At 32.7% G+C, this 10,148-nt stretch overlaps 1 protein-coding gene across 5 annotated transcripts; it reads right to left on the bottom strand.

Moving 5' to 3' along the window:
* Positions 1-483: 483 nt before the first annotated feature.
* LOC149424964 (uncharacterized) lies at positions 484-10,027 on the bottom strand. 5 transcript variants are annotated; one of them, XR_016305656.1, is made up of 9 exons: positions 9,771-10,027; positions 9,009-9,297; positions 8,724-8,901; positions 7,839-8,027; positions 5,352-5,565; positions 4,052-4,222; positions 3,551-3,743; positions 1,045-1,195; positions 484-964 (listed from the first exon to the last, which is right to left on the bottom strand). XR_016305656.1 is itself a non-coding variant. In XM_089650874.1 (9 exons), the coding sequence occupies exons 1-9, from the start codon at positions 9,909-9,911 to the stop codon at positions 867-869; spliced, it is 1,620 nt and encodes a 539-aa protein (XP_089507000.1). In that variant the 5' UTR covers positions 9,912-10,027; the 3' UTR covers positions 484-866. The 5 variants fall into 5 exon arrangements, 2 of the variants coding, with proteins under 2 accessions (XP_089507000.1, XP_089507001.1); XM_089650874.1 differs by having other exon boundaries at positions 5,356-5,565; XM_089650875.1 differs by having other exon boundaries at positions 1,066-1,195; positions 5,356-5,565.
* Positions 10,028-10,148: the final 121 nt, after the last annotated feature.

Genomic DNA, 10,148 nt, shown 5'->3' with positions numbered 1-10,148 from the left:
ATTCATTAACGTGTGCTCTATATGAGACACTATTGTTGCTTACAAACTTGAAAGTTTGATTATATAGTCAATTTGACCACTCACGTTTTGGGACAAAGTTGGCAAGCAAACGGTTTCTCATTGGTATGAGTCACTTTGTGAAAGAGTAAATTATATTTTGAAGCTGAAGTTATTCCACAAATATCGCAGAAAAAGGGCCTCTCTTTATGGTGTACACCTTTGACATGAGCCACTACGGCCTGTTTTGTTATAAACCTGGAAAAAATATTATGTACTTTTCTGGTGCTGAATATTGGACTATTCCTTCCCAACAATAATTGAACAATGAAACTTTCAGCATTTGAAAACATTGTGGGGGAAATGCAGTGAGAGAAAGGAAGGAAAAATGAAAAACTAAGGTTAGAATTCAGCTAGTTTTAATTCGACACAAGACATTTACTAAACATTTTTTCTTTGCAGAAATAATAAAAATTCTAATGATAATAAATATTTTTGAATATCGATTACCAACGTTTTTCCAAATTCTCGAATGTATGTACAATGATAATTCCTTTCGTCGGTGTAAGTCCAATACTGTCGAAAAACCATTTGCAATAATGTTGAAGAGGGAGAAAAAACTATATATGCTCTACCTTGCTCAGGTACAAGGGATGTTTCATTGGTCAATTTCAAAATTTGAAAGCACCAATCAATGCGGCTTGTGATGTTCGACCAAAAGTACCAAAAAATACTAAAATTTTCAAAAACCTCCTGGCATCTTTTACTAGCCAATGAGAGCCTCACAGAGTATAATGGTTGAGTTGTGCTCCATTAAATGAATATAAATTGAATTCTGCATCAATGTCTGATTTAGTGGGATTCATTTATCAATTTTTCAAAAATACCTGAGGTTTCACATTATCATCAAACTGAATACATCGAATGACAGGCTTTTCATTTGAAGCTATTCGTTTTACTGCTTTGTCTGGAAGAAAAAAAATATTTGAATAATGAATGAAAAACAAGCCCAATAATATAAACTTGTGGGAAATTAAAGAAACTTACAATTATTGGTTATATTCTTACTGTCGTGTTCTGCTAGCTCTTTAGGATGCTTTCTTTTTTTGTGAATTCTGCAGTTTGATCCGTCAGCAAATGTTTTGGGACACCACGGACAAGCAAATGGTGTTTCACCAGTGTGATTATTTAAATGAGACTGAAATAAAAATTATTTTATGCAATAAACCACCTGCAATCAGTACAAAATTCTATGGTTAAGTTATTAGCTCAAAAACATATTTTTTCACAGAGACGAAACATATCATTGTTGTATCGGAATTTAACAATATTACCGGTGCAGGCCTTATTATGGTACAAAATATTGATTCAACATATATCTGAGTCTGATTATAAAAGGAAAGTGGAACATGAATATAATACAAGGTTTACAAAGAATGAAGGAATGCTTGTTCCAAAATATAATAATAAATACGGACGGCGAACCCTAGAATTTAACGTGCCAAAAATGCTTAATATGTTACCCATTAATATAAAAAATTGCGATTCCACAAATAGATAGAGATATATGCTGAAACAATGGTTACTAAATAGAGATAGTTTATATTAATTTAGGTGTGTTAATTGTATAGTTATACTAATAATATTATTTTTGTATGTATGTAATTGATCATTAACATCCTGTTGACAAACTGCTTTATTGAAGTTTAACGGGATTGTAGCTTGAAAACCAATAAAAAAAAATAAAAAAAAAATAAAAAAATAGACAAGGTTCCTATATCTTAATTAATACCTCTGTAATTGAGAACTTCTCATGTTTAGGGATGTAAACCATTTAAACATACAAATATACGGTGTACGGAAATTAGTGATACAAGCGGGAAACCGGTGAATCCACATCACATAGAGAAACCATAAATAAAAACAATTTGAGCATTTGTTACATATAAGATTTGTAACAAGGTGTGTGCATCACTTTACTTACATCGCATCTATGGTCTTGGCGTGTGGGACCTTTAAGTACCTACACATTGTCATTTTGCTATTGGTCAAATTGACAGCCCTGGAATTTTGACTTGGAGAGTTGCCAAACCTGAGGGAGCTAAAATCGGTGATTTGCATTGGAAGCAGTGGCATTCTTTGATCACCAGCCCAGAGCAGCGGGCATTCCTCTTGGCTGAGGTTCGACGAACATATTCGCCAATTTTGTGAGCATCAGCTTTTGCGTATGGAGCATTGGCTATTCGATTGATTGAATCGTATGACATCTGCCGATCCTGATTGGTTAAGAGGGACCCTTTTGGAGACCAGCAGCGCGATGCTATTTTGCAATGGACTACAGCATTATTTTTTGGATAAAATATAAACTGGGACAGTTGCTGTGAAGAACCGGAATCTACTACTTCGAATCAAGAACGAACTGGTATCACACCTTTATTTTACCTATGCAAGTCCTTTGCCAGACAGATATAATAGTAGGTAATAATAAAGTTATTTTTTATTATGTCTAAGAGGATAAAAACTGTTGGAGCCGGGCAGCTGATATTAACTCCATAGTGATCGATTTTTCTTCAAATTTGATCTAAAAAATTCTAACTTCGGAATTAATTTACTCGAAAATTAAAGCTCTAATAAAACAAGTTACACTATAAAATCGACTTCAAATGTGATGTAGATTCACCTGTTTTCCAAAAGTACCACTAGTTTCCGGACACCATTTGTAATGACATAAAACAACCTGAAATCTAAAATAAAAGGAAAAAGGATTGATTACATATTTTAGGTGCCTTGAAAAATGTGTGAAAATAAGTAAAACACTTACTAAACAATAGCGGCCTTAATAATAAAAAAAAACCTTCCCAACTGGTTTACCAGCACAGATTTGAGTTCTTACGAATAAAAAATGTCTTCTACTGGTTTGCGAAAGACCTGGCAACATCGCAATTTGTGCAGACTGACACATGATATTCTCATCTTAAAAAGTTAGGTTATTTCTGACATTTTATTTTTTTGATTAATGTTTCCGCTTGAATTTTATAAGAATTCCATGATGTTTTTTAATGACATAAATGTCTTACACAAGTGAATATCAATAAAATTAAAAGACATCAATGCTTGTATTGCGCAATCAACCAATCCAAAATGCCATTTTTTCAAATTACAAAATATGTGTAATTTTTTTTTTGTTTTCAACTATTTTTATCTATGAAATTATAATATTCCAATTTATCAATATTAAAGTATGCTCCAAATACAATAATTTAAAAGGTTATATTATATACTTTTTAAAATGGTATTTGTTACATCCTCAAAACGAAGAAGTATATACATAACACATTTAAAAAACCTTGGAAATATTCCGAAATTTAAAGTTTATACAACAGATAAACAACCTTCTTTAGCTGTATAAACAATGTCTATATATCTTTCCATGAAATATTTTATAGCTGTTAATAAAGTATATGTTGTTTATCAAGTGTATAAAATTTACTCCACATTTATAATAAGTAAGGCGGTGAGTGTACAGCCAGTTATCCATTAAATTAATTCTCACCTGAAATGACCTTCTCCATTTAAACCCTTTATTGCAGAAACCGCAAACAAATCTGCAAGTGTCTACATGAACATGCATGTGCTCTTTTAGGGAGCTATGGGCATTAAACATTGATGGGCACTTTGAGCATTTAAAGTTTAATTTACCATAGTGAATGTTTATGTGTTTTTTCAGGGTTGCATTCAATTTAAACCTACAATAAAAATACAAATAATTCTGATAACTCCAATGAAATATAAATTCATTCATAGCTCGAGGAAAAAAGAGTACAAAAATTAATAAAAAATAAATTAAGTTGGAGTCTCAGTCACAAAGCAACCTTTTATTCATTGAATATTACGTAATCTTATTGAATAATTATTAACATCACAATATGTAATAAATATCATTTTCCTAATTGAATTAATTAAGAAATGAATTCATTAACGTGTGCTCTATATGAGACACTATTGTTGCTTACAAACTTGAAAGTTTGATTATATAGTCAATTTGACCACTCACGTTTTGGGACAAAGTTGGCAAGCAAACGGTTTCTCATTGGTATGAGTCACTTTGTGAAAGAGTAAATTATATTTTGAAGCTGAAGTTATTCCACAAATATCGCAGATAAAGGGCCTCTCTTTATGGTGTACACCTTTGACATGAGCCACTACGGCCTGTTTTGTTATAAACCTGGAAAAAATATTATGAAATGATAATTTAATTACATGAAATTTTATTTAAAACAATGCTACAAAGTGAATTCGCAATTATTGAAAAAATGGTAATTAATTTACTTTATTTTATTAACGCTCAATAGGGATTTTTCATACTCTCTCACTAATCCGCAACCCAAAAAACGCAGCAAGTGTCCAATTAGTGAAAGCGGCGGATTATAGTGCATACACACAAAATGATCTAAAAACTAAAGCAAATTTGAAAAACGAACACCACTATCGATCTTTCATAAAATAATCATTTTTGGACCAGTGGAATGCCGATGGGTGTCTGGAGAACATGCGAGCCTTAATGCTTCGAAAAATGTACGGCAACAAAATCTGCATCGCTTAGGCTAATAAAACTTTAGATTCCAGTTTTAAATTTTATGAATGGCGCCTCTCTGAAGGCTTAAAAAATATTTTTCTATTTTATGCTCCGACCTTCAACAGGTTAAAGTTAAGATGTCAATTTTACACTTGCGAGAATACTCCATTTGGTAAATTTATTCAAACAAAAAACAGTCCAAAATGACAATTTATTAATAATTAACCCTGGTGACTACAAGTGGTCAGCGAGAGCAAGCTAAACGGTGGTATAGTGACATACAACCTTACTAATAAAAATATCACCTCCCAACCAATCATTGAATGGGGGGGTCACACAACAATATTGTAATAAAGTGTTCCAGAAGCTAATCATTAAATTAATATTAAAGAAACGATATTCTCTGATTTCAGGTGCCTCGAGTAGAGGATATCTTCAAGAAAAATGCAATTATCCGAATTTACAAAGATAATATCATCAAAAACTTTGAAACCCACCTATCAAAAAGATATCAATACAACATCAAAATACCAAAATTGAATACCAAACTAATGCAAAACAACTAATAGGAATAAAGTATTTCAACAACCTTCAGTTTATTGACTGGTCTATCAATATAAATGTCTATGCAAAAATCTAAAATAATAATAAAAACTATAAATTGGTAAAAGTTTAGGTACAATTAAAGTTAAATCAGTATGTATTATATTTTTCCATAATCAGTTTTTGCAAGATCAACAATATTAACAATAATTAAATAATTGAATGGTAATCTTACATACTTTAATTCGCAAAGTTGGCACGGGTGAATCTTCTTTACTTCGGCAGGTAAATGTTTTACTTCGTGACTTTTCAACAAATGAATCTGAGTAAAAGTTTTCTCGCAATGTTCACATTTGAATTCAGGCGTTGTAATACTATTTGGATGTAACAATAAATTGTGTTTCTCCAAATTTTTTGGTGTGTTAAAAGAGCAATCACATTTGGTGCACCTGAAATGAAATACAGATTGTATGTTGTACAAAAAAAGTAAGTAACTATGCTAACTAACTAACTAACTAACCATCACGCCGTTTCCCCGCAGGGGTAGGCAGAGAGGACGGACCGCCAAACAACTCGGTCTTGGCACACACTTCTTGCCTCATTCACATTCATACATCGTCTCATACATACTCTTCTATTATTCTGACTCTTGACATGGCCCGACTCTAGTATCTGATTCACTTGATCGTGCCATGTCTTCCTCGGGCGTCCCCGACTTCTGCTACCATTCGCATTTGCATCATATATCCTCCTTACACTCCTATCTTCGCTCATTCGCTCTACATGCCCAAACCATCTAAGCGTCCCTTTCTTAATCTTACTCATTACGCTTACATCAGCCTTGCACTCTTTGCGGATCTCCACATTCCTCACACGATCAAACATGGTTTTACCACACATACGCCTCAGAGATCTCATTTCAACAGCATTCAATCTACTTATTAAGTAACTATGCCATTCTTAAAAAATAAAGGTTAAATTTTTTTTACGGCTACCACACAAAATAAACTTAAATTATAAAATAATAAATTAAATAACCTAAAAACCTATTTTATTGCAGTCAAACTTGGTTATAACGAGGGGACCAACTAAATTTTCTCCTTATAGCCGTTAATCGTTACATCCAAATCGGTTTTTTAAAAGTCGTATGTACCTACCTAAATGCCTCGACTATCAATATATTCGCAAATATGCAGTATATTTTCAAAATACGAGAAGGTATTACATTAACAAAATAAATTTGAAAAATACACTTGTATTACTCAAATTTTTTTAAGATTTTGCTTTCATGTTTCTCAATTTCCTCTTCAAAACAATCAACGCATTATAACTATCATCACCTGGTTCAAGGCTTCTAAGAAAAATATCACTAAATTTTCTATCTTATTATCACTAAAATCGCACTTATCATAAATGCGGGATTGTTTTGGTTTTCGGATGTAAAAATTTATTTGTCATAAACCAGTGATGCACAACCCGCGGCCCCATTCTTGCGGCCCGCATGTCAATTTCATACAGCCCACTTGGCTTTAGAGAAAAATCTAAATGTTTGGGGTAATTCTTGAAAGCCCTAGCTGAGAACATTTTTTAGAGTTTTAGTTAATTTACGCTACATTTTCTAAATGGAACCAAATTTGAAGAACCGGTTTGTATAACACAAAATTCAAAAGAAACCTTAATGCGAGTTAAGAAACTTAGTCGCAACCTGTTTGAAAAATAGGTAAAGCGGCCCATGTGCTCAAAAAGTTGTGCATCACTGGCATAAATTTACCCCGTGCAGAGATGTAGGTACTCGTAACTAGGCCACTTCATAAACATATCTATTGGTTTTTAAAACAAAATTGACGATGAGTTGTAATACTAAAGAAGATGTAAAAAGGAAATAAATTTTTGAAACTCAAATTTCGCAGATTTCATTTTTACATTGTGCCCGATGGATGGCAATTGATTTACATAGCCGACAATTTTACACAGGTAGTGCTATAAGAAATATGAATCCGTCCCTAACGGGGTAGGATATTCCCGCCCCTTTGTTTGTTACTACTTACTTTGAGAATAATTCTTGAATAATTTCCAACTACTTTTCAGACCCAGCGACCCATTCATGTATTCAGAAATTGTGTTGACCAAATTATTTGCTCGGTATATCAGGGAAATCTCGTTATAACAGTCAACAATTATATGAAGATAAGCCTGAACTAAAATATGGTTTTTAATTGCTCATTTTAGACGTGAACTCGCTATTGCCGTGATCTTTATAACCAAGTTCGACTGTATTAATTACAGGTTACAGTTGTTCTATCAACATAGAAAATTAATACTTTAGCCATACTAAAGACGTAAAATATTAATATTGATTTTAACAACAGCTATTAAATTGCACTATTTTCCAACACCCACAACTGAAATAGTTGTTTTTTATTATAATTAAGTGGAATCAAAGTGTTGTTTTAACCAGTGGGACGCAGATGGGTCTCTGGAGAACATACGAGCATTCTAATATGATCATTATTAAAATAAAATGCTTTGAAAAATGTATGAAGAACAAAATCAGCATCGCTTGAGCTAGTAAAACATTTGGTTTCACTAATATTTTTCTGTGTTTCTGCTCTGGCCTTCAACAGGTTAAAAAGTATGCATTTTAATAATGGTAGATAAAATTTTACCAAAATTATTTTGTATTTCAGTTTAAAATGACAGTTCCTACTACTTATCAATCTACCTGTGAGCAAATTTCCTGTCCGGTGATTTACTGTCGTGCATTTTGATGTGTTGGTAAAATTTTTGTTTATTGCCAAGGTACTGGTTGCATACACACAAAACCTTTGGTTTCACTTGATGCATCTCCTTTGTATGGTTCTGTAGTTTTTCCCAAATCGAAAATTCTTCATTGCAGATATGACAACTTAAACTGAAAGGAAGAAAATAAACACAAAAATATAATTTAAATACTGAAAGACATACTCATTATTCATCCCACCAATAGCATTTATTACAGTTATGTTGAACAATTTTGATAGGCGAATTGAGGTATATAAATAGAGCCAGCTTTGGCGTTCGATGTATGGGCCACATATATCGGATCATTGTCCGATGTGAGAAATCAAAGGCATCAATCGGTTGCAAGCGCTTGCCGGGCACAGGTCTCCGGCGATAACATCAAAATGATGACATGCACGCTGAGATATTGTACAAGTCGTATTAAAAAAATATAGGGAAAGCAATGGTATAACCTTTCATCGGTACGTAGGGTTCTACCATAATCGGTAGTTGTGTAAATTGCCTAATTTATGTTAAAAACTCGGGGAGCATTTGAGCGCCGCCGCCGGTTCAACTCGTTCGTTAGGTTTATTCGCAATCAGAAGGATTCGGGTGACATCGACGGCCGCCACACCCCCCTTCCTACTTCCCGCAAAAGAACTTTATTTCACACTGATTTTGCAATGAATGTAGACTCTATTTATATATAACATATATTTATATAGGTATAAGATTTTGCTCTTCACTGCAATAAAAAATAATAACGCACACTCTAGCCGTCCAATCTCTTACGACAGACTAACCAAGGTATAATAAATAAAAATATTTAATAATTTAATGAACTTACTTGATGAATGTACAATTCGAGCTCCGCGCTTTTTTGGTTGGTTTGTCAAAACTTTTATCAAATTCTATGAAATTAGCCAAGTTAGTGTTTGAATTGGGAGACACCAATTGAATGGTCTGCTCTCTCTCACTTGCATTCTTAATTTTATTACGTACTTTTCTATTATTACTAACGATGCCTAAAATGTAAAATTTTCTTTTCAGCTTCACATTAGGTTAGTAAAATAAATTGAACATTAGCAGTAGCACATTAAACCAATTAAGTACCATTAATAAGATTTCTTACTTTTGCAAATAGGTGCAGCATCATCACTGAGACTATCAGAGTAATCTTCAGATTTGATATTTTCAATTTCACTTTGGACCATAAATTCGCATTTAATATTTTCTATTTTGCAGTCTATTTGTACTGTTTCCAAAAATGGATCAATGTTATGATTTTCTGTACTGTTTCGAAATAAGTCTGACAATTTATTCTGTGTCTCAGTACATTTTATTGCATATTCATCAAAGGATACCATTTTCATTCTACAATCCTCGCAAATTTGAACTGGCAAAATGTCGTCTACAGTGACCTAAATAAAACCAAAGTGTGATTAGAGATCGTAAACAACAAAATTATATAAATGAATAACTTAATTATACCAATTTTCATGGGACTGGTCAATATTTTAGTTTTCTGTTGGCACATTGTTTCTTATTGATGCAAAAACTATAAATTATAAATAAGGCAGGTATGAAAATAAAACACATGAAGGAGTGAAAAGACAAACTGAACTATAACTTCAAGCTGACCTCTCTCGAAACACTAGTTTACGCTGGGAAGTTTTTAATACAAAAATTAACGCTTATTTGATACTACATGCAATATAATGATCACAGCATAAGAATTTTTTGATACGAACTGCCGACAGGTGAACGACAGTACCCAGTTTCGTTACCATTGCTGGACGTGAATGTACAAATTTAAAAGAAACTGGAAGGCGTTGGCTAATATTTAAATCAATCAACATATTATATATGAGAATGATTGTTCAATGATACTTACTTTTATTGACAAATATTTTTCGATAAAATTCACCAAACATTTATTAGCATCTGAGAAAATATCATGGTCTGTATCTTGATTGCAAAAGTCGGCACACAGACGGCATAGTCTTGTCAAACTGCAACTATTTATTGAAGACATTTGTTTCCTTTAATATTATTATACGATTCTAAAGCTGCAAATACGCATCAGAAAATATAATAACAAATTATATCATTACAAGTTTGATTAATAATTCGGAATGACAGATTGTGACAGATCATGTAATCATAAATAAACCACTCATCCTGTAATTTCTATCTATAGTCTATGGTGGTCTACGCCGTCTACGGTGAAAATATTTTAATATGCCATAACAGTGCCGCCAGATGCATGGTT

This window comes from Hesperophylax consimilis, chromosome 3, assembly GCF_061612785.1.
Source record: "Hesperophylax consimilis isolate HC1 chromosome 3, BYU_Hcon_1.0, whole genome shotgun sequence".
NCBI classification, from domain to species: domain Eukaryota; kingdom Metazoa; phylum Arthropoda; class Insecta; order Trichoptera; family Limnephilidae; genus Hesperophylax; species Hesperophylax consimilis.
The sequence above is the reverse complement of the archived record's forward strand: the minus strand, read 5'-3'. Positions and strand labels throughout refer to the sequence as shown.

What these genes read in the sequence shown, in the direction of transcription:
- LOC149424964 (XM_089650874.1), bottom strand. Translation starts at nt 9,911, where the DNA reads ATGTCTTCAATAAATAGTTGCAGTTTGACAAGACTATGCCGTCTGTGT. An exon ending in TGCTGCACCTATTTGCAAAA is followed by an intron (nt 8,902 to 9,008) that starts GTAAGAAATCTT and finishes TTTACATTTTAG; the next exon opens with GCATCGTTAGTAATAATAGA. An exon ending in TGCCAACTTTGCGAATTAAA is followed by an intron (nt 4,223 to 5,355) that starts GTATGTAAGATT and finishes TATTTTTTCCAG; the next exon opens with GTTTATAACAAAACAGGCCG.